Source organism: Rutidosis leptorrhynchoides, chromosome 6 (genome assembly GCF_046630445.1).
Source record: "Rutidosis leptorrhynchoides isolate AG116_Rl617_1_P2 chromosome 6, CSIRO_AGI_Rlap_v1, whole genome shotgun sequence".
NCBI lineage: Eukaryota > Viridiplantae > Streptophyta > Magnoliopsida > Asterales > Asteraceae > Rutidosis > Rutidosis leptorrhynchoides.
The window spans coordinates 441358744-441383613 of NC_092338.1; the positions used below are offsets into that span (position 1 = coordinate 441358744).

A 24870-nucleotide genomic window follows, 5' to 3' on the forward strand; every position below is an offset into this window, starting at 1 on the left:
TATTAGATTTTAAAAGTGGGACTATAACTCACTTTCACAGATTTTTACTTCGTCGAGAAGTAAGACTTGGCCACTGTTGATTCACGAACCTATAACAATATATACATATATATTAAAGTATGTTCAAAATATATTTACAACACTTTTAATATATTTTGATGTTTTAAGTTTATTAAGTCAGCTGTCCTCGTTAGTAACCTACAACTAGTTGTCCACAGTTAGATGTACAGAAATAAATCGATAAATATTATCTTGAATCAATCCACGACCCAGTGTATACGTATCTCAGTATTGATCACAACTCAAACTATATATATTTTGGAATCAACCTCAACCCTGTATAGCTAACTCCAACATTCACATATAGAGTGTCTATGGTTGTTCCGAAATATATATAGATGTGTCGACATGATAGGTCGAAACATTGTATACGTGTCTATGGTATCTCAAGATTACATAATATACAATACAAGTTGATTAAGTTATGGTTGGAATAGATTTGTTACCAATTTTCACGTAGCTAAAATGAGAAAAATTATCCAATCTTGTTTTACCCATAACTTCTTCATTTTAAATCCGTTTTGAGTGAATCAAATTGCTATGATTTCATATTGAACTCTATTTTATGAATCTAAACAGAAAAAGTATAGGTTTATAGTTGGAAAAATAAGTTACAAATCGTTTTTGTAAAGGTAGTCATTTCAGTCGAAAGAACGACGTCTAGATGACCATTTTAGAAAACATACTTCCACTTTGAGTTTAACCATAATTTTTAGATATAGTTTCATGTTCACAATAAAAATTATTTTCTCAGAATAACAACTTTTAAATCAAAGTTTATCATATTTTTTAATTAACTAACCCAAAACAGCCCGCGGTGTTACTACGACGGCGTAAATCCGGTTTTACGGTGTTTTTCGTGTTTCCAGGTTTTAAATCATTAAGTTAGCATATCATATAGATATAGAACATGTGTTTAGTTAATTTTAAAAGTCAAGTTAGAAGGATTAACTTTTGTTTGCCAACAAGTTTAGAATTAACTAAACTATGTTCTAGTGATTACGAGTTTAAACCTTCGAATATGATAGTTTTATATATATGAATCGAATGATGTTATGAACATCATTACTACCTCAAGTTTAGTAGGTAAACCCACTGGAAGTGACAAGAAATGATCTAGCTTCAAAGGATCTTGGATGGCTTGAAAGTTCTTGAAGTAGGATCTTGACACAAAAACAAGTTCAAGTAAGATTTTTACTCGAATTAAGATAGTTTATAGTTATAGAAATTGAATCAAAGTTTGAATATGAATATTACCTTGAATAAGAAAGATAACCTACTGTATATAACAAAGGTTTCTTGATCTTAGATGATTACTTGGAATGGATTAGAAAGCTTGGAAGTAAATTAGTAAACTTGAAGGAATTTTTGAAGTGTTCTTGAAGTGTTCTTCCTATGATGATTATAGCTTGATTCTTGAAGTGATTTTTGATGAAGATGATGATTAACTACTGGAAAAATACGTTCATAATAGTGTGTGTGTGTGTGTGTGTGTGTGTGTGTTGAGAGAGAATTAGAAAGAGAATTGGAAGTGAAATGGAGTGAATGATGAGTGGTAATTGGTGAGTGGTGAGTGGGGTTAAAAGGAGTTCTAGTTAGTTGACTAGCTCATGGTAGAAGTTAAAATTGATTAGTCATACATGACATAATCAAGAGTGGAATCCCATGCTAGTTCCTATTGGTATATACCCATAGTAAGTACGTTTTGAAGCTGTGTATAATACGGGTAAGAATACGACTAGAATTCTTGATGAAAGAAAAGAATGGGAAAGTAACTGTAACCATTTTCGTTAAGTATGAGTGTTTTGATATATGTCTTGAAGTCTTCCAAAAGTATTTTAATACATCTAAATACACTACATGTATATACATTTTAACTGAGTCGTTAAGTCATCGTTAGTCGTTACATGTAAGTGTTGTTTTGAAACCTTTAAGTTAACGATCTCAATTAATGTTGTTAACCCATTATTTATTATATCTAATGAGATGTTAAATTATTATATTATCATGATATTATGATATATTAATATATCTTAATATGATATATATACATTTAAATGTCGTTACAACGATAATCGTTACATATATGTCTCGTTTCGAAATCCTTAAGTTAGTAGTCTTGTTTATATCTATATAACTCATTGTTAATAAACTTATGGAGATACTTACTTATCATAATCTCATGTTAACCATATGTATATCCATATATATATCGTCATGTCGTTTTTACAAGTTTTAACGTTCGTGAATCGCCGATCAACTTGGGTGGTCAATTGTCTATATGAAACATATTTCAATTAATCAAGTCTTAACAAGTTTGATTGCTTAACATGTTGGAAACATTTAATCATGTAAATATCAATCTCAATTAATATATATAAACATGGAAAAGTTCGGGTCACTACAGTACCTACCCGTTAAATAAATTTCGTCCCGAAATTTTAAGCTGTTGAAGGTGTTGACGAATCTTCTGGAAATAGATGCGGGTATTTCTTCTTCATCTGATCTTCACGCTCCTAGGTGAACTCGGGTCCTCTACGAGCATTCCATCGAACCTTAACAATTGGTATCTTGTTTTGCTTAAGTCTTTTAACCTCACGATCCATTATTTCGACGGGTTCTTCGATGAATTGGAGTTTTTCGTTGATTTGGATTTCATCTAACAGAATAGTGAGATCTTCTTTAGCAAAACATTTCTTCAAATTCGAGATGTGGAAAGTGTTATGTACAGCCGCGAGTTGTTGAGGTAACTCAAGTTGGTAAGCTACTGGTCCGACACGATCAATAATCTTGAATGGTCCAATATACCTTGGATTTAATTTCCCTCATTTACCAAATCGAACAATGCCTTTCCAAGGTGCAACTTTAAGCATGACCATCTCTCCAATTTCAAATTCTATATCTTTTCTTTTAATGTCAGCGTAGCTCTTTTGTCGACTTTGGGCGGTTTTCAACCGTTGTTGAATTTGGATGATCTTCTCGGTAGTTTCTTGTATAATCTCCGGACCAGTAATCTGTCTATCCCCCACTTCACTCCAACAAATCGGAGACCAGCACTTTCTATCATAAAGTGCTTCAAACGGCGCCATCTCAATGCTTGAATGGTAGCTGTTGTTGTAGAAAAATTCTGCTAATGGTAGATGTCGATCCCAACTGTTTTCGAAATCAATAACACATGCTCGTAGCATGTCTTCAAGCATTTGTATCATCCTTTCGCTCTGCCCATCAGTTTGTGGATGATAGGCAGTACTCATGTCTAGACGAGTTCCTAATGCTTGCTGTAATGTCTGCCAGAATCTTGAAATAAATCTGCCATCCCTATCAGAGATAATAGAGATTGGTATTCCATGTCTGGAGACGACTTCCTTCAAATACAGTCGTGCTAACTTCTCCATCTTGTCATCTTCTCTTATTGGCAGGAAGTATGCTGATTTGGTGAGACGATCAACTATTACCCAAATAGTATCAAAACCACTTGCAGTCCTTGGCAATTTAGTGATGAAATCCATGGTAATGTTTTCCCATTTCCATTCTGGGATTTCGGGTTGTTGAAGTAGACCTGATGGTTTCTGATGCTCAGCTTTGACCTTAGAACACATCAAACATTCTCCTACGTATTTAGCAACATCGTCTTTCATACCCGGCCACCAAAAATGTTTCTTGAGATCCTTGTACATCTTCCCCGTTCCAGGATGTATTGAGTATCTGGTTTTATTAGCTTCTCTAAGTACCATTTCTCTCATATCTCCAAATTTTAGTACCCAAATCCTTTCAGCCCTATACCGGGTTCCGTCTTCCCGAATATTAAGATGCTGCTCCGATCCTTTGGGTATTTCATCCTTTAAATTTCCTTCTTTTAAAACTCCTTGTTGCGCCTCCTTTATTTGAGTAGTAAGGTTATTATGAATCATTATATTCATAGATTTTACTCGAATGGGTTCTCTGTCCTTCCTGCTCAAGGCATCGGCTACCACATTTGCCTTCCCCGGGTGGTAACGAATCTCAAAGTCGTAATCATTCAACAATTCAATCCACCTACGCTGCCTCCTATTCAGTTGTTTCTGATTAAATATGTGTTGAAGACTTTTGTGGTCGGTATATATAATACTTTTGACCCCATATAAGTAGTGCCTCCAAGTCTTTAATGCAAAAACAACCATGCCTAATTCCAAATCATGCGTCGTATAATTTTGCTCGTGAATCTTCAATTGTCTAGACGCATAAGCAATCACCTTCGTTCGTTGCATTAATACACAACCGAGACCTTGCTTTGATGCGTCACAATAAATCACAAAATCATCATTCCCTTCAGGCAATGACAATATAGGTGCCGTAGTTAGCTTTTTCTTCAATAAATGAAACGCTTTCTCTTGTTCATCATTCCATTCAAATTTCTTCCCTTTATGCGTTAATGCAGTCAAGGGTTTTGCTATTCTGGAAAAGTCTTGGATGAACCTTCTGTAGTAAACAGCTAGTCCTAAAAACTGGTGTATGTGTTTCGGAGTTTTCGGGGTTTCCCACTTTTCAACAGTTTCTATCTTTGCCGGATCCACCTTAATACCTTCTTTGTTCACTATGTGACCGAGGAATTGAACTTCTTCCAACCAAAATGCACACTTTGAAAACTTAGCGTACAATTCTTCCTTCCTCAATACTTCTAACACCTTTCTCAAATGTTCACCGTGTTCTTGGTCATTCTTTGAGTAAATAAGTATGTCATCAATGAAAACAATGACAAACTTGTCAAGGTATGGTCCACACACTCGGTTCATAAGGTCCATGAACACAGCTGGTGCATTAGTTAAACCAAACGGCATGACCATAAACTCGTAATGACCGTAACGTGTTTTGAAAGCAGTCTTTGGAATATCATCTTCTTTCACCCGCATTTGATGATACCCGGAACGTAAGTCAATCTTTGAATAAACAGACGGGCCTTGTAGTTGATCAAATAAGTCGTCGATTCTCAGTAGTGGGTAGCGGTTCTTGATGGTAAGTTTGTTCAACTATCGGTAGTCGATACACAACCTGAATGTACCATCTTTCTTCTTGACAAACAAAACAGGAGCTCCCCACGGTGATGTGCTTGGTTGAATGAAACCACGCTCTAAAAGTTCTTGTAATTGGCTTTGCAGTTCTTTCATCTCGCTGGGTGCGAGTCTGTAAGGAGCACGAGCTATTGGTGCAGCTCCTGGTACAAGATCTATTTGAAATTCAACGGATCGATGTGGGGGTAATCCCGGTAATTCTTTCGGAAATACATCGGGAAATTCTTTTGCGACGGGAACATCATTGATGCTCTTTTCTTCAGTTTGTACTTTCTCGACGTGTGCTAGAACAGCATAGCAACCTTTTCTTATTAGTTTTTGTGCCTTCAAATTACTAAAAAGACGTAGCTTCATGTTGCCCTTTTCTCCGTACACCATTAAGGGTTTTCCTTTTTCTCGTATAATGCGAATTGCATTTTTGTAACAAACGATCTCTGCTTTCACTTCTTTCAACCAGTCCATACCGATTATCACATCAAAACTCCCTAACTCTACTGGTATCAAATCAATCTTAAATGTTTCGCTAACCAGTTTAATTTCTCGATTCCGACATATATTATCTGCTGAAATTAATTTACCATTTGCTAATTCGAGTAAAAATTTACTATCCAAAGGCGTCAATGGACAACTTAATTTAGCACAAAAATCTCTACTCATATAGCTTCTATCCGCACCCGAATCAAATAAAACGTAAGCAGATTTATTGTCAATAAGAAACGTACCCGTAACAACCTCTGGGTCTTTCTGTGCCTCTGCTGCATTAATATTGAAAACTCTTCCGCGGCCTTGTTCATTCGTGTTCTCCTGGTTCGGGCAATTTCTAATAATGTGGCCCGGTTTTCCACATTTATAACAAACTACATTGGCATAACTTGCTCCGACACTACTTGCTCTGCCATTACTCGTTCTGACACCATTTGTTCCTTTCGTTCTATTAACCCCTGGTCCGTAGACCTCACACTTCGCCGTGCTATGACCATTTCTTTTACACTTGTTGCAAAATTTGGTGCAGAACCCCGAGTATTACTTTTCACACCTTTGGCATAGCTGCTTCTGAATGTTGTTGTTGTTGCGGTTATTATTGTTATTGGGATGATTGTTGTAGTTGCTGTTGTTGGTGTTGTTGTTGTTGTTATTGTTGGGTCGTTTGTTGTAGTTGCGATTGATGTTGCGATTGTTGGGATAATTGTTGCGATTATTGTTGTAATTGCTGCTGTTGTTGTATTGGTGATTCTTATCACCGTTTTCCTCCCACTTTCTTTTGACTTGCTTCACATTGGCCTCTTCAACAGTCTGTTCTTTAATTCTTTCTTCAATCTGGTTCACTAGTTTGTGAGCCATTCTACATGCCTGTTGTATGGAGGCGGGCTCGTGTGAACTTATATCTTCTTGGATTCTTTCCGGTAATCCTTTCACAAACGCGTCGATCTTCTCTTCCTCATCTTCGAATGCTCCCGGACACAATAGGCACAATTCTGTGAATCGTCTTTCGTACGTGGTAATATCAAATCCTTGGGTTCGTAACCCTCTAAGTTCTGTCTTGAGCTTATTGACCTCGGTTCTGGGACGGTACTTCTCGTTCATCAAGTGCTTGAATGCTGACCACGGTAGTGCGTACGCATCGTCTTGTCCCACTTGCTCTAGATAGGTATTCCACCATGTTAACGCAGAACCTGTGAAGGTATGCGTAGCGTACTTTACTTTGTCCTCTTCAGTACACTTACTTATGGCAAACACCAATTCGACCTTCTCGGTCCACCGTTTCAATCCGATCGGTCCTTCGGTTCCATCAAATTCCAAAGGTTTGCAGGCAGTGAATTCTTTGTAGGTGCATCCTACACGATTTCCTGTACTGCCAGATCCAAGGTTATTGTTGGTATGTAGCGCAGCCTGTACTGCGGCTATGTTTGAAGCTAGAAAAGTACGGAATTCCTCTTCATTCATATTCACGGTGTGTCGAGTAGTCGGTGCCATTTCCTTCAAAATAGTCCAATGGAACAAGTTAATCATACAGAATATTAAGAGTAGTTAATAGTATTTCGTAGCATAATATGAACTCATTTATAAAAGCTTTTTCTTCATATTAGCGTTTTATAAGTTTAAATTCTGGTAGTACCTACCCGTTAAGTTCATACTTAGTAGCTAATATACAATTCAACTACTACAATTCTATATGAAAAACTGATTGTAATAATATTTCGCGTTCAAACTTTTATACAATATTTTACAAACTTACAATACCGCTTATTTTATATAAAGCATGAAATATAGCACACAATAACTTTGATACAAGATAGTTATGAAGATAATTCTAGCTAGTACACAAGTCGTTCAGCAAAGGCAATAAAGACACGTAATTCATACGTCCAGAAACAAGTCATGCATTCTGGTTTTACTAGGATTACTTCCCATCCTTGGTCTTATGGAACATAACCGTTATGGCCGTTGATAAGACATCGTGTTGTAACGTCGTCAAAGGGACGAGGGTTACGTAATGTCCAACAGTCCCGTAACAATCTAAAAACCTCATTTCTTACCCCAATTACCGACTCCGTCACTTGTGGGAACGTTTTGTTTAATAGTTGTAGGCCGATGTTCTTGTTCTCACTTTGGTGAGAAGCGAACATTACTAATCCGTAAGCATAACATGCTTCTTTATGTTGCATGTTAGCCGCTTTTTCTAAATCATGAAGTCCAATATTCGGATATATTGAGTCAAAATAATTTCTTAACCCATTGCATAAAATAGCATTTGGGTTCCCCGCAATATATGCGTCAAAGTAAACACATCGTAACTTATGGATTTCCCAATGTGATATCCCCCATCTTTCGAACGAAAGCCTTTTATAAACCAAGGCATTCTTGGAACGTTCTTCGAATGTCTTACAAACTGATCTCGCCTTAAATAGTTGTGCCGAAGAATTCTGACCGACTCTAGACAAGATTTCATCAATCATGTCTCCGGGTAGGTCTCTTAAAATATTGGGTTGTCTATCCATTTTATGCTTTTATACTGTAAAATAGACAAGAGTTAGATTCATAAAAAAAATACTTATTAATACAAGCAATTTTTACATATATCATAAAGCATAAGCACACTATATTACATATATTACACCACACGAATACAACTACCTTATTCCGACTCGCTTGTTTCTTCTTCTTCGATTTTGGTTCGTTTTGCCAAGTTTCTAGGGATATATGATGTTCCCCTAATACGAGCCGTCGTTTTCCACATTGGTTTAGAAAAACCTGGTGGTTTAGAGGTTCCCGGGTCATTGTTACAACTTAAGGACTTCGGGGGTTGACGATACATATAAAGTTCATCGGGGTTGGAATTAGATTTCTCTATTTTTATGCTCTTTCCCTTATTGTTGGGGTAATTTCTATAACGTCATCGGAATTCTCGTCAGAATCCGATTCTCGGAGAATTGGTAATCCTCCCAATATTTTGCTTCCTTAGCGGAAACACCATTGACCATAATTAACCTTGGTCGGTTGGTTGAGGATTTTCTTTTACTTAACCATTTTATTATTTTTCCCCCACCGGTTCTATTTCTTCATTCGGTTCCGATTCTTCTTCCGGTTCTGATTCTTCTTCCGGTTCCGACTCTTCTTCCGGTTCCTCTTCGGGAACTTGTGAATCAGTCCACGAATCATTCCAATTTACATTTGACTCTTCATTATTATTAGGTGAGTCAATGGGACTTGTTCTAGAGGTAGACATCTATCACATAATATCAAACGCGTTAAGAGAGTAATATATCACATAATATTCACATGTTAAAAATATATAGTTTCCAACAAAATTTGTTAAGCAATCATTTTTCAAGTAAACACGGTCGAAGTCCAGACTCACTAATGCATCCTAACAAACTCGATAAGACACACTAATGCAAAATTCTGGTTCTCTAAGACCAACGCTCTGATACCAACTGAAATGTCCCGTTCTTATTGATTAAAAACGTTCCATATTAATTGATTTCGTTGCGAGGTTTTGACCTCTATATGAGACGTTTTTCAAAGACTGCATTCATTTTTAAAACAAACCATAACCTTTATTTCATAAATAAAGGTTTAAAAAGCTTTACGTAGATTATCAAATAATGATAATCTAAAATATCCTGTTTACACACGACCATTACATAATGGTTTACAATACAAATATGTTACATCGAAATCAGTTTCTTGAATGCAGTTTTTACACAATATCATACAAACATGGACTCCAAATCTTGTCCTTATTTTAGTATGCAACAACGGAAGCTCTTAATATTCACCTGAGAATAAACATGTTTTAAACGTCAACAAAAATGTTGGTGAGTTATAGGTTTAACCTATATATATCAAATCGTAACAATAAACCACAAGATTTCATATTTCAATACACATCCCATACATAGAGATAAAAATCATTCATATGGTGAACACCTGGTAACCGACATTAACAAGATGCATATATAAGAATATCCCCATCATTCCGGGACACCCTTCGGATATGATATAAATTTCGAAGTACTAAAGCATCCGGTACTTTGGATGGGGTTTGTTAGGCCCAATAGATCTATCTTTAGGATTCACGTCAATTAGGGTGTCTGTTCCCTAATTCTTAGATTACCAGACTTAATAAAAAGGGGCATATTCGATTTCGATAATTCAACCATAGAATGTAGTTTCACGTACTTGAGTCTATTTTGTAAATCATTTATAAAACCTGCATGTATTCTCATCCCAAAAATATTAGATTTTAAAAGTTGGACTATAACTCACTTTCACAGATTTTTACTTCGTCGAGAAGTAAGACTTGGCCACTGTTGATTCACGAACCTATAACAATATATACATATATATTAAAGTATGTTCAAAATATATTTACAACACTTTTAATATATTTTGATGTTTTAAGTTTATTAATTCAGCTGTCCTCGTTAGTAACCTACAACTAGTTGTCCACAGTTAGATGTACAGAAATAAATCGATAAATATTATCTTGAATCAATCAACGACCCAGTGTATACGTATCTCAGTATTGATCACAACTCAAACTATATATATTTTGGAATCAACCTCAACCCTGTATAGCTAACTCCAAGTATAGGTTTATAGTTGGAAAAATAAGTTACAAGTTGTTTTTGTAAAGGTAGTCATTTCAGTCGAAAGAACGACGTCTAGATGACCATTTTAGAAAACATACTTCCACTTTGAGTTTAACCGTAATTTTTGGATATAGTTTCATGTTCATAATAAAAATCATTTTCTCAGAATAACAACTTTTAAATCAAAGTTTATCATAGTTTTTAATTAACTAACCCAAAACAGCCCGCGGTGTTACTACGACGGCGTAAATCCGGTTTTACGGTGTTTTTCGTGTTTCCAGGTTTTAAATCATTAAGTTAGCATATCATATAGATATAGAACATGTGTTTAGTTAATTTTAAAAGTCAAGTTAGAAGGATTAACTTTTGTTTGCCAACAAGTTTAGAATTAACTAAACTATGTTCTAGTGATTACGAGTTTAAACCTTCGAATAGGATAGTTTTATATATATGAATCGAATGATGTTATGAACATCATTACTACCTCAAGTTTAGTAGGTAAACCTACTGAAAGTGACAAGAAATGATCTAGCTTCAAAGGATCTTGGATGGCTTGAAAGTTCTTGAAGTAGGATCATGACACAAAAACAAGTTCAAGTAAGATTTTTACTCGAATTAAGATAGTTTATAGTTATAGAAATTGAATCAAAGTTTGAATATGAATATTACCTTGAATAAGAAAGATAACCTACTGTATATAACAAAGGTTTCTTGATCTTAGATGATTACTTGGAATGGATTAGAAAGCTTGGAAGTAAATTAGTAAACTTGAAGGGATTTTTGAAGTGTTCTTGAAGTGTTCTTCCTATGATGATTATAGCTTGATTCTTGAAGTGATTTTTGATGAAGATGATGATTAACTACTGGAAAAATACGTTCATAATAGTGTGTGTGTGTGTGTTGAGAGAGAATTAGAAAGAGAATTGGAAGTGAAATGGAGTGAATGATGAGTGGTAATTGGTGAGTGGTGAGTGGGGTTAAAAGAAGTTCTAGTTAGTTGACTAGCTCATGGTAAAAGTTAAAATTGATTAGTCATACATGACATAATCAAGAGTGGAATCCCATGCTAGTTCCTATTGGTATATACCCATAGTAAGAATGTTTTGAAGCTATGTATAATACGGGTAAGAATACGACTAGAATTCTTGATGAAAGAAAAGAATGGGAAAGTAACTGTAACCATTTTCGTTAAGTATGAGTGTTTTGATATATGTCTTGAAGTCTTCCAAAAGTATTTTAATACATCTAAATACACTACATGTATATACATTTTAACTGAGTCGTTAAGTCATCGTTAGTCGTTACATGTAAGTGTTGTTTTGAAACCTTTAAGTTAACGATCTCAATTAATGTTGTTAACCCATTGTTTATTATATCTAATGAGATGTTAAATTATTATATTATCATGATATTATGATATATTAATATATCTTAATATGATATATATACATTTAAATGTCGTTACAACGATAATCGTTACATATATGTCTCGTTTCGAAATCCTTAAGTTAGTAGTCTTGTTTATATGTATATAACTCATTGTTAATATACTTATGGAGATACTTACTTATCATAATCTCATGTTAACCATATGTATATCCATATATATATCGTCATGTCGTTTTTACAAGTTTTAACGTTCGTGAATCGCCGGTCAACTTGGGTGGTCAATTGTCTATATGAAACATATTTCAATTAATCAAGTCTTAACAAGTTTGATTGCTTAACATGTTGGAAATATTTAATCATGTAAATATCAATCTCAATTAATATATATAAACATGAAAAAGTTCGGGTCACTACATAATGCCCTCCTGTTGGTCCTGTGTGACAATGGTTTAAAATTTTACTAGCTTCATCTCCGAATACACATCAGCGTATTATTCCATTTGGACAACTTTTAAATAGATGTGGATCTTCCCAGAAATAGTGTTTTATATCACTGAAGAATTTCTTTCGTTTTTGGTACGACAATCCTTTTTCAAGGAATCCACATACTAAGTAGTTTGCATAGTCTGCAAACCATGGAATTTTATTATAATCTATCTTCAATAGATATTCATCAGGAAAGTTGTCTTGTATGGCCGATTCATTTAGAACTTCTAATTCGGGATTTTCAAGACGAGAAAGATGATCAGCGGCGAAATTTTCTGCTCCTCTTTTATCTCGGATTTCAATATCGAATTCTTGTAAGAGTAAGATCCAACGGATTAATCTTGGTTTGGCATCTTGTTTTGAAAATAGGTATCTAAGAGCAGAATGGTCGGTATAGACCACCGTTTTTGCTAGAACGAGATATGAACGAAATTTGTCAAAAGCAAAGACAATAGCAAGGAGTTCTTTTTCAGTAGTTGTGTAATTCGTTTGTGCTCCTTGTAATGTCTTACTAGCATAATATATAGGTTGAAATCGTTTTTCAATCCTTTGTCCTAAAACGGCTCCCATTGCAAAATCACTTGCATCGCACATTAATTCAAACGGTAGATTCCAATTTGGTGTTATCATGATCGGCGCATTAGTGAGTTTCTCTTTAAGAATATTAAAAGATTTGATACATTCATCTGAAAAGATGAATGGAGCATCCTTTTCTAGGAGTTTATTCATAGGAGTGGCAATTTTAGAAAAGTCTTTTATGAAACGTTGGTAAAAACCGGCATGCCCTAGAAAACTCCTAACTCCTCTAACATTGCTGGGATGTGGAAGTTTAGCAATTACATCTACTTTAGCTCTATCCACTTCAATTCCTTCCTTTGAGATTTTATGTCCAAGAACGATGCCTTCTTTAACCATGAAATGGCATTTCTCCCAATTAAGAACTAGATTTGATTGTTCGCATCTAATAAGCATTCGTTCAAGATTAGCTAGACATGATTCAAATGTATCACCTAAGACTGAAAAGTCATCCATGAAAACTTCCATGCATTCTTCTATCATGTCGTGAAAAATCGCCATCATACACCTTTGAAAGGTTGCAGGGGCGTTGCAAAGTCCAAATGGCATGCGTTTGTAAGCAAAAGTACCATAAGGGCATGTGAATGTGGTTTTCTCTTGATCTTCGGGTGCTATTGGAATTTGAAAATATCCGGAAAATCCATCAAGAAAACAATAGTAACTATTTCCGGCTAGCCTTTCCAACATTTGATCAATGAAAGGTAAGGGAAAGTGATCTTTTCTGGTGGCGTCATTTAATTTTCTATAATCAATACATACACGCCATCCTGTTACAGTCCTAGTAGGAATAAGCTCATTTTTTTCATTTGTAATGACAGTCATGCCACCCTTCTTAGGCACGCATTGAACTGGGCTTACCCATGGACTATCAGAAATTGGATAAATTAAACCTGCGTCTAGTAGTTTAATAATTTCTTTTTTTACTACATCTTGCATATTCGGATTTAGTCTTCGTTGGCGTTGCACATACGTTTTATGACCTTCTTCCATAAGGATTTTATGTGTGCAATACGAAGGACTTATTCCTTTAATATCATGAATCTTCCATGCAATAGCTGGTTTATGAGCTTTCAACACAGAAATGAGTTGTGATTTCTCATTTTCAGTAAGAGAAGACGATATTATTACAGGTAATTCAGACTCACCATGTAAATAAGCGTATTCCAAATGGTTTGGAAGTGGCTTTAACTCTAATTTCGGAGGTTCTTCTATCGATGATTTGTATCGATATCTGTCTTCTTCTTTTAGCATTTGAATTTCTTCTGTTGTTGGTTCATATCTATTAGCTATAAGTGTAGCTAACATTTCAGCTTCATCAATTGGTTCAGTTCCTTCTCCTAAAGAACATTCTCCTGTTCCTTGTAATTCTGGAAATTCTTCTAACAATTCTGCATGTGAGTCTATAGTTTGAATATAATAGCATGTATCATCTGCAGATTGCGGTTGTTGCATTGCTCTATCAAATGAAAAGGTAACACTCTCGTCCTCTATACTTAGGGTCAATTTCTTACCAAACACGTCTATCATTGCTTTAGCCGTGTTTAAGAATGGTCTTCCTAATATGAGAGGAACTTGAGAATCTTCTTCCATGTCCAGAACAACAAAATCTACTGGAAATACTAAAGTACCAACTTTAACTAGCATGTTCTCCATTATCCCTCTAGGATATTTTATTGATCGATCGGCTAGTTGTATGCTTATTCTTGTTGGTTTCAATTCTCCAAGGTCTAGTTTAGCGTATAGTGAATACGGCATTAAATTTATACTAGCACCTAAGTCTGCCAATGCTTCTATTGAACTAAGACTACCCAGAAAACATGGAATTGTGAAACTTCCTGGATCAGATAATTTTTCTGGTATCTTATTCAACAGCACTGCTGAACAATTAGCGTTCATAGTAACAGCCGAGAGTTCTTCCATTTTCTTTCTATTCGAGATTAGATCTTTCAGAAATTTAGCATATCTAGGCATTCCTGAAATCACATCAATGAAAGGAAGATTTACATTTATCTGTTTAAACATATCCAAGAATTTGGATTTCTCAGCTTCAAGTTTCTCTTTCTTCATTTTACTCGGGTAAGGAAGTGGTGGTTGGTATGGTTTAACATAAGGTTTATCCTTAGCTGTGTTATCTTCATTAACCTTTTCAACTACCGGTTCTTTTTCCTTATCTTGTTCAGGTTGTGGTTCTTGTGGAGTAGGAATAGCTTCATCATCAGGTTGTGGTTCTTGTTCAGGTGGTTTAAGTGTTGTACCACTTCTTGTGGTAATGGCTTTAGCTATTTCATTCCGGGGGTTTGCATTTGTATCACTAGGTAAACTTCCCGGTTTTCTTTCACCTATTAACCTTGCTAGGTTACTTACTTCTTGTTCCAAGTTTTGAATAGAAGCTTGTTGATTTCTAAATGCTTGAGCATTTTGTTCATTAGTTTGTTTTTGAGATGTGAAAAACTGCGTTTGAGTTTCAACTAGTTTCGTCATCATATCTTCTAAATTCAGCTTTTTATCATCGGTTTGTGGTGGTTTGTTTTGAAAATTAGGTCTTTGCTGGTTGTAAGTATTGTTAGATACTTGTTGATTGCTAGGACCTTGTTGGTTGTTGCATGGAATATTTCGATTATAATTCTGGTTTTGATTGTAGATCGGTCTTGGCGGTTGATAATTATTCTGATAATTATTTCCAGGCCTTTGGTTTATGTATGAAATATTCTCTCTTTGTTCCATTGTTAACTCAATACTGAGACAATCTTTTGTCAAATGTGGTCCTCCATACTGCTCACAACTAATTCGTATTGAGCGAATATCCTTAGTCATCTTTTCCATTCGTCTCTCGACAGCATCTATCTTTGCGGAAATGGAATCTAAGTCATGGCTAGAATCGGCTCTAGCTGCTTTAGATGATCTAACGATATCTTTTTCTTGGTGCCACTCATATGAGTGGGAAGCAGTGTTATCAATAATTTTATAAGCATCAGTTTCGGTTTTCTTCATAATGGAACCACCAGCTGCTATATCGATGTCTTTTCTTGTAGTGATGCCGCATCCTTGGTAGACTATTTGTACTATTTGACAGGTGTCTAAACCATGTTGCGGACATCCTCTTAATAACTTTCCAAATCTTGTCCACGCTTCATATAGAGTTTCATTCGGTTTCTGTGTGAACGTAACAATTTCTCCTTGAAGTCTTACGGCTTTAGATGCCGGAAAGAATTGTTTAAGAAATTTTTCAACTAAAACGTCCCATGTATCAATCGCCCCTTCAGGTAACGATTCCAACCAATCTTTGGCTTCTCCCTTTAAAGTCCAGGGAAATAACATGAGATATATCTGTTCATCCTCAACTTCACTTATTTTAAATAGAGTGCAGATCCTATTAAAGGTACGAAGATGTTCATTTGGATCTTCCTTCGGCGCACCACTAAATTGGCATTGATTAGTCACCATATGTAGAATTTGTCCTTTGATTTCATAATCTGGCGCATTAATGTCTGGATGAGTAATTGCGTGACCTTGGCCAGTGCGTTTAGCTCTCATTCGGTCTTCCATACTTAAAGGTTCCAGATTCTCCATAATTGAATTTGTTGAATCGGAATCACTAGAGGATTCTGATTTAATGGTTCGTTCCTCAACAATCTCTGTTTGAATGATTGGTGGTTCCGGAGGAAAATTTAATGGTTCAGGATCTATGAATCGTCCCTGAATATTCTCCGGATTCTCAATTGTGAGGTCGGGTTCAAAAAATGGATTATCGGAAATTTGAATTGGAGTACTTGGTCGACTGGATGACGATTCTAAAGAAAAATCAACGGCGGTAATATTAACTAGATGTCTTGATCTAGTTACAGGTGGTGAACGTACAAAAGGTGGTGAACGTCTTGCTCGGTGCATTCACTGAATATCCTATTAGTTTTTAAAAAGGAAAGAAAAATTATATAAGTTATCCAATTAATAGACTTTTCTGATTTTGCCCACGTTTCGAATAGCCAAAAGATGCAGCAGAGGGGCAGGATTCGTTTGGTCCCAATATAATTGAGGACTGTTTGGCTCCAATAACCCGGTCCACGTACAAATCCAACTATTACTACGAACCAGAAAATTTTGATGTCTATCAATTTAACCACTTAAAATAAATTTTCGTAATTTTAAGAAATTTAGATAAGAAGTAGAATAAAAATCTATGTCCTAAAAACTAGAATAGCGAGAAATAAGAAAGAAAAAGAGTGCGTCGAAAAAGAAAAAGAAAATGGTTGAAAAATAAAATGCGCCGAAAAATAAGAAATAATAAAAAAAATGACTTATAGAACTTAAAAACACTCGACTAACCCAACCATATTACTATCACTAACTTAAAATTATAATCGCAAATTGAGATTACTAATTGGAGTGATAATTGATACATAGGTAAAAGGCGTCAAAAAATAAAAATAAGAAAGTAGCGCGTTGAAATTTAAAAAGGCACTAAAAACTAAAAATTAAAAGTTGCTTCTAAAATATTAAAGCTTACAAGTAAAACTATATCCCAAATGGCAATAACTTAAAAAGAAACTAAAACTTTAAAAGGCGTCGCAAAATTCTAAAGCACCTAAATCTTAGTCTAAAGAAAAAGCACTTAAGGGATTTTACGGCAAGGCCTAAAAATCTAGAAGTAAAAATAACTATGGCAAAAACTATGTTTAAAACTAAATATGAACGAAAAACACAAATATTACGCTAAAACAATTAAAAAGGGACAAAATATAAAAATATACTAAAAGTTGTAAAAAGTACAATTTTTATAAAAATATTATTTTTATATTATTTATTTTATAAAACTATTAATTTTATAAATTAATTAAACTAATTAAACTAAATATACAAAATAATAATAAAAACTAAAAACTAATTAAAAACTAAAAACCTAATTAGGGTTTTAATTAAAAAATAATAATAATAATTACTCCGTAATGATGCAGTTAGGGTTTCTGTGTACCCGTGTCAGGGCTGCTCCGCGAGTCGCGGTGAAACCTGGCAAAAAACTCCGCAAGTCGCGGGGCTTAAAAATTCAAATGAGGCAGGCTGTTTCGTTCGACAGGTTTAATTTTATTTAAATATATTTTTTTTATTTTCTGTTTTTAATATTTATATAAAATATTTATAAAAAACTAAATAAAACTTATATTTAAAAAAATAAGATACTTTATAATTTTATAAAAATCTTAAAAATAGATTTTTATATATATATATATATATATATATATATATATATATATATATATATATATATATATATATATATATATATATATATATATATATATATATATATATATTTTTCGATTTTTTTATTTTATGTTTTAAATAAAAACAAAATATTTAAATAAAACTTATATTTTTATAAAATAAAAATAAAGAAACTTTATAAAACTTAAATATTTAACAAACTCTTAAAAATATTATATTTTTGTTTTTCTTTTCTATGTTTTCGAATATTTAAAACGTATTTTTTAAAAAAACGTCTTTTTATAAAAGTAAACTAAAAATAAAATTTTTTTTTTTTATATTTATTAGCGTTGCGCTTCCGGCTTTTAAGCTAGATTGTTCCCCGGCAGCGGCGCCAAAAATACTTGATGTTATGCGAGGTGTATATAAAATAGCTTAAATTTTACTAGGAAATACTATTAAATACGATACAATTTTACACAAGATATTTATTTATTTATTGAATGGATATACTTAAACCTTGCTACAACACTTATAGACAGTGTACCTAATCGTACAGTAGTGTAGTTTTTAGTAAGTCCGGTTCGTTCCACAGGGAATCTTTTAATCAAAGCTTAACGCTATATTAGTTTTATTTTATAAAAATACAAATATATATATAAGTAATATTATTATTATAAAGGAGGGTTTTTACCGTTTAATGACCGGTTTGTCGATTTTTAAAACTTTAAGTCGCAGTTAAAACAAAATGTAAAATATTAAATAAATAAAAGACTTAATTTAAAGCGTAAAATAAATAACGATAATGAAATTTCGATAAATAAAAGTGCGATAATTAAAAAGTACGATAATTAAAAGTGCAATTAAATACAATAACAATAAAATAAAGTGCGATAATTAGAAGTGCAATTAAATATAAAATAAAGGAAATTAAATATGAAATAAAAGAATTATGCTTATTTAAACTTCCGTAATCATGATGTTTGACGTGTTGATTTTAGTTTTATGCCCATGGGTTAATTGTTCTTTGTCCTGGATTATTTAATATGTCCATACGGATTTGTCCATAATAGTCCATCAGTCATAAATATAAAGAGCGAAAGCCTTCATCAAATTATTCTTATTCCCGAAGTCAAATATTCCAACTAATTGGGGATTCGAATTGTAACAAGGTTTTAATACTTTGTTTAATGAATACACCGGGTTATCGACTGCGTGTAAACCAAGGTTTTACTACTTTGTTAACAATTACACCAATTACCCTTGAATGTAATTCACCCCTGTTTCAACAAGTCTATTAACTATTAATCCAGTTCCGTGTCCGGTAAAATGAATAATTATTGGTATTTATAGATATCCCGCCCACCGTACCCAGTCAAGCGTATGTGGTTATATATAAATACGTCGAATTATAAGTTTGTATATTAAATTAACAAGGTATTGTTTAGTTAATATAAAACCCATTAATAGCCCATAGTCTAATTTCCACAAGTGTCGTTCTTTTATCCAAACCCCAATTATGGTACAAAGCCCAATTACCCAATTTTAGTAATTAGCCCAACATCATGATTACTTTGGATTAAATAAGCATAATAATAACTTAGCTACGAGACATTAATGTAAAAAGGTTGAACATAACTTACAATGATTAAAAATAGCGTAGCGTTACACGGACAGAATTTTGACTTACACCCTTACAACATTCGCTAACATACCCTTATTATTAGGATTTAAAATTAAAATTAAAATTAAAATATAAATTATAAATATAAATATTACGTATAGATATAGAGAGATTGATATATATGGATCTTTTGATCGATCAAACTGCGTTTGCTTTTATAGGCAGTTTCATTTTTTGGGGCTCCGCGAGTCGCGGCCCATTTGGTCTTCGAACTCCGCAAGTCGCGGAGTTCCATTTTACAGCTCACTCAACTTTGGCTCTTTGTTTGCCGACGATTATATAAATAAATATAATATATAAATAATTTTAGTAATTATTTAAATATTATATTATATTTATGTGCATAGTTGACTTGTAATTTTTAGTCCGTTGCGTCGAGCGTTGAGAGTTGACTCTGGTCCCGGTTCCGGATTTTCGAACGTCCTTGCGAATAATTTAATATCTTGTACTTTACGTTTTGAATCTTGTACTTTTGTAATTTTGAGACGTTTCTTATCAATAATTGGAACCACTTTGATTGTATTTTGTACTTTTGAGCTTTTTGGACCTTTGCATCTTCAATTCGTCGAATCTGTCTTTTGTCTTCACCTTTTATTATTTAAACGAATATCACTTGTAAATAGAACAATTGCAACTAAAAGCTTGTCTTTCTTGAGGAATAATGCTATGAAATATATGTTCGTTTTTATCATTATCACCAAGATTACATAATATATTAGAATACATGTATAATACAATATAAGTTAGCTAGGATATGATTAATATAGATTTGTTACCAATTTTCACGTAGTTACAACAAGAAAAATTATCCAATCTTGTTTTACCTATAACTTCTTCGTTTTAAATCCGTTTTGAGTGAATCAAATTGCTATGGTTTCATATTGAACTCTATTTTATGAATCTAAATAGAAAAAGTATAGGTTTATAGTCGAAAATATAAGTTACAAGTCATTTTTGTAAGAGGTAGTCATTTCAGTCGAAAGAACGACGTCTTGATGACCATTTTGAAAAACATACTTTCACTTTGAGTTTAATCATGATTTTTGGATATAGTTTCATGTTCATAAGAAAAATCATTTTCTCAGAAGAACAACTTTTAAATCAAAGTTTATCATAGCTTTTAATTATCAAACCCAAAACAGCCCGCGGTGTTACTACAACGGCGTATGTCCGGTTTTACGGTGTTTTTCGTGTTTCCAGGTTTTAAATCATTAAGTTAGAATATCATATAGATATAGAAAATGTGTTTAGTTGATTTTAAAAGTCAAGTTAGAAGGATTGACTTTTGTTTGCGAACAAGTTTAGAATTAACTAAACTATGTTCTAGTGATTTCAAGTTTAAACCTTCGAATAAGGTAGTTTTATATATATAAATCGAATGGTGTTATGAACATCATTACTACCTCAGGTTTTGTGGATAAACCTACTGGAAATGAGAAAAATAGATCTAGCTTCAAAGGATCCTTGGATGGCTTGAAAGTTCTTGAAGCAGAATCATGACACTAAAACAAGTTCAAGTAAGATTTCCACTCGAAATAAGATTGTTATAGTTATAGAAATTGAAAAAAAGTTTGAATATGAGTATTAACTTATATTAGAAAGATATCTTACTGTAAATAAGAAAGATTTCTTGAGGTTGGATGATCACTTTACAAGATTGGAAGTAAGCTAGCAAACTTGGAAGTATTCTTGATTTTATGAAACTAGAACTTATAGAATTTATGAAGAACACTTAGAACTTGAAGATAGAACTTGAGAGAGATCAATTAGATGAAGAAAATTGAAGAATAAAAGTATTTGTACATTTTTTTGGTCGTTGGTATATGGATTAGATATAAAGGATGTGTAATTTTATTTACATGTAAATAAGTCATGAATAATTACTAATATTTTTGTAATTTTATGAGATATTTCATGCTAGTTGCCAAATGATGGTTCCCACATGTGTTAGGTGACTCACATGGGCTGCTAAGAGCTGATCATTGGAGTGTATATACCAATAGTACATACATCTAAAAGCTGTGTATTGTACGAGTATGAATACGGGTGCATACGAGTAGAATTGTTGATGAAACTGAACGAGGATGTAATTGTAAGCATTTTTGTTAAGTAGAAGTATTTTGATAAGTGTCTTGAAGTCTTTCAAAAGTGTATGAATACATATTAAAACACTACATGTATATACATTTTAACTGAGTCGTTAAGTCATTGTTAGTCGTTACATGTAAATGTTGTTTTGAAACCTTTAGGTTAACGATCTTGTTAAATGTTGTTAACCCATTGTTTATAATATCTAAAGAGATGTTAAATTATTACATTATCATGATATTATGATATATTAATATATCTTAGTATGATATATATACAGTTAAATGTTGTTACAACGATAATCGTTACATATATGTCTCGTTTCGAAATCATTAAGTTAGTAGTCTTGTTTTTTTATATGTAGTTCATTGTTAATACACTTAATGACATGTTTACTTATCATTTCATGATTAAACATAGTGTATCAATATATTATTATGATTCATATGTATTTAGTAAGACGTTGTTATAACGATAATCGTTATATATATCGTTTTTGAGTTTTCTTAATTCAATAGTCTCATTTTTATGTATATACACATAGTTAAAATACCTAATGAGATACTTACTTATCATAATATCATGTTAACTATATATGTAACCATATATATGTCATCATATAGTTTTTACAAGTTTTAACGTTCGTGAATTACCGGTCAACTTGGGTGGTCAATTGTCTATATGAAACTTATTTCAATTAATCACGTCTTAACAAGTTTGATTGCTTAACATGTTGGAAACACTTAATCATGTAATTATCAAATTCAATTAATATAAATAAACATGGAAAAGTTCGGGTCACTACACATTTGGGAGGCGATTGCTGTTCAATAGAGAGAGCGCATTCTGGACAGCAGGCTAGATGCCAACAAGGTGCGAATACAGAACGTCGTACAGACTTATTACAGATTACACACATCTTTCGTCTAACTTCTGCCAACTTGCTAGCTTCTTCCTTTCGCTCACGTTCTATCAACAGTCTTGCTTGTTTGTACCGCTCCCTGATTTCTTTTTCTTGCTCCGCAATTTGTTGTTGAATCTGTCTTTGTCGTCTCCACTCTCTCCATCCGTTGTTCCAAATCATGATAGAGTTGTACCTTACAGCAACAAGGTGGCCCCGAATTATTATGGCAGACCATATACCAATACCAATAAGAGCCAATAATAAATCTTGTAACATCCCCTGATCTTTCCACATGTTTGATCTGCTGCTGCTGACAATAGAAACATGAGATGATGTTAGATCAAATGGTTCCACTTGAATCTTCTACTCTTCTTTGATTAAATAACACTTTAACAAAATTCTTTCTTCTAATTTCAACAATACCATCTCTACATATGTAAGTAACATCATCATCATCTTATTATCCTCTTTAATATAATACCATCTTCATTATAAAAAATCACCACTTTTATCTAATTTAATATTGTATCATTCTTCTTATCAACATCATCATCAACTTAATGAAAACTTAGTAGTTTTAAGAAAACTGAAACTAAACTAACACAAATTAGGACTTTGAACATATGCTAGTGACATATTTATAACCCAAACCAATCATCATAAAACCCAAAAATCATCATCATAATCAAAACCCCATAAGTAAATTTCTACATAAACCACGTTCATCATTCAAATTCGTTTTTAAAACAGAGTATATGACATACATAATTTATAATAGACAACCACAAATCAAAACTATTCCATTCATTCAATAAAAAATCACACTATAATTTCAAACCTTCAAATCTAGGGTTTAAAAAACCCCCAATTTAGCACAAAAGGTAGAATTGATGATGATTTGGTGGGTTCTACTATGAATTAAATGATGTTAAACCTTCAATTTTTGTGAGTGCATCAAAGTTTCATCCTTTGAATTTTGTGAGTGTATAAAAGCCCTAATTTTACAAAACGAAGAAAAAAAACCCTAGGTTATAATAATCGCTTTTGACCTAACCCATCAAGTCACGATTGTTATACAAAAACATTGGTGAGATATGTTACCTTTAAACTACGAATCTAAGCGACGAACAGCATATAGAATTTTAATTGAATCGATACTTTTATTAATAAACCCTATCGACTATTTATACAGATAGAAATCAGTAAACATAAGGAAACTGAATAAAAAATAAATTCAGTCATATTCCTATTCTTGAGGAATAAGTAAACGTCAGAATAAGTAATCGAGTTATATTCAAACTCTAACACAAGGATACCGCCGTTACAATGATTTAACCGTGGAGACGGTGGCAAACACCACTCTGCCCCGCCGTTAAATCGGCGTTAAATCCCTTTCACGGTGGCCATCGTTACCCACCCGACGATGTTTTTACTTCTTTTTTTCTTTCTTCTTCTTTTTCTTTATTTGCTTCTTTTTTTCTTATATTTGCAGGCTGTAATGAAGAAAGAGAGAAGAAGTGCAGGTTGAAATGAAGGAGAGAAGAAGAAGAAGAGCGTATAACTTTTTTTTAAGGGTATTATCCTATATGTTGTTATAAAATAAAATAAAATTTATAATTTTAGTAAATAAAAAATAATATAAGTAAGAAACTTTAAACTCGTTAAACAAAGCTTCTCATCAGTGAAATTATGATGGTAGTAGTTATAACTTATAAGTATTTCTGCATAACCGTTGTAATATTTCTGCGTGTCCTATGTGATGAATTGATGTCATACATTGAAAGGAGCCAGACAAGCTCTTAAGAAGGATGAATATACAATTATGTTTAACTAATCCTTTGAAAAGTATGTTATATTCAAACCCGACAATTGAGATCCATAGCTTGAAAAATGGTTCCATTGGGTTAGATATATAACCAAATGGGAGCATAAAAAAGTTAAAGAATGGGTCTAATTAATTTAGACCCATATGAAGCCTAACAAATATATATAAGGTCCAACGGGTCCTTAACGGGTCTTTACGAGATTTTAAAGATTCCGTATTATCTAGAGGTTTTATGAGTTTAAGAGACTTTGAGAAACGAGTCTCAACTCAACCCAACATATTTAGACCCAACTCGTCTAACCCATCTAAAAAATCTGGCCTGTTCGACCCATGACCCGTTTTGACCCAAATTTAACCCAACCTGATCCGTATACCGGTACACTTATGTATTTAGAATCACCACTCTTAATTGAATAGAGACATTCATTTTGGGCGGGTACTACTGAGTCAACCTCAAAGTTGATCAGCAGACTGTACATTATGCCCATAATCATAAAAACATCTCATATATAAAC

General features: G+C 33.2%; 2 protein-coding genes across 2 annotated transcripts in view; one reads left to right on the forward strand and one right to left on the reverse strand.

The window, feature by feature from the left end:
- LOC139856182 (E3 ubiquitin-protein ligase SPL2-like) overlaps window positions 1–22975 on the reverse strand; it is a 45335-nt gene extending 22360 nt beyond the window's left edge. The window contains exon 1 of the mRNA XM_071845432.1: window positions 22433–22975. Coding sequence (XP_071701533.1) covers window positions 22433–22824 — 392 coding nt within the window. The 5' untranslated portion in view covers window positions 22825–22975. The remainder of the gene's footprint in view (window positions 1–22432) is intronic.
- The window catches only part of LOC139851365 (uncharacterized), a 53711-nt gene extending 29633 nt beyond the window's left edge, over window positions 1–24078 (forward strand). The window contains exon 4 of the mRNA XM_071840391.1: window positions 24023–24078. The gene's annotated coding sequence lies outside the window, so the exon portion shown is untranslated. The remainder of the gene's footprint in view (window positions 1–24022) is intronic.
- The last annotated feature ends 792 nt before the right edge of the window (window positions 24079–24870 follow it).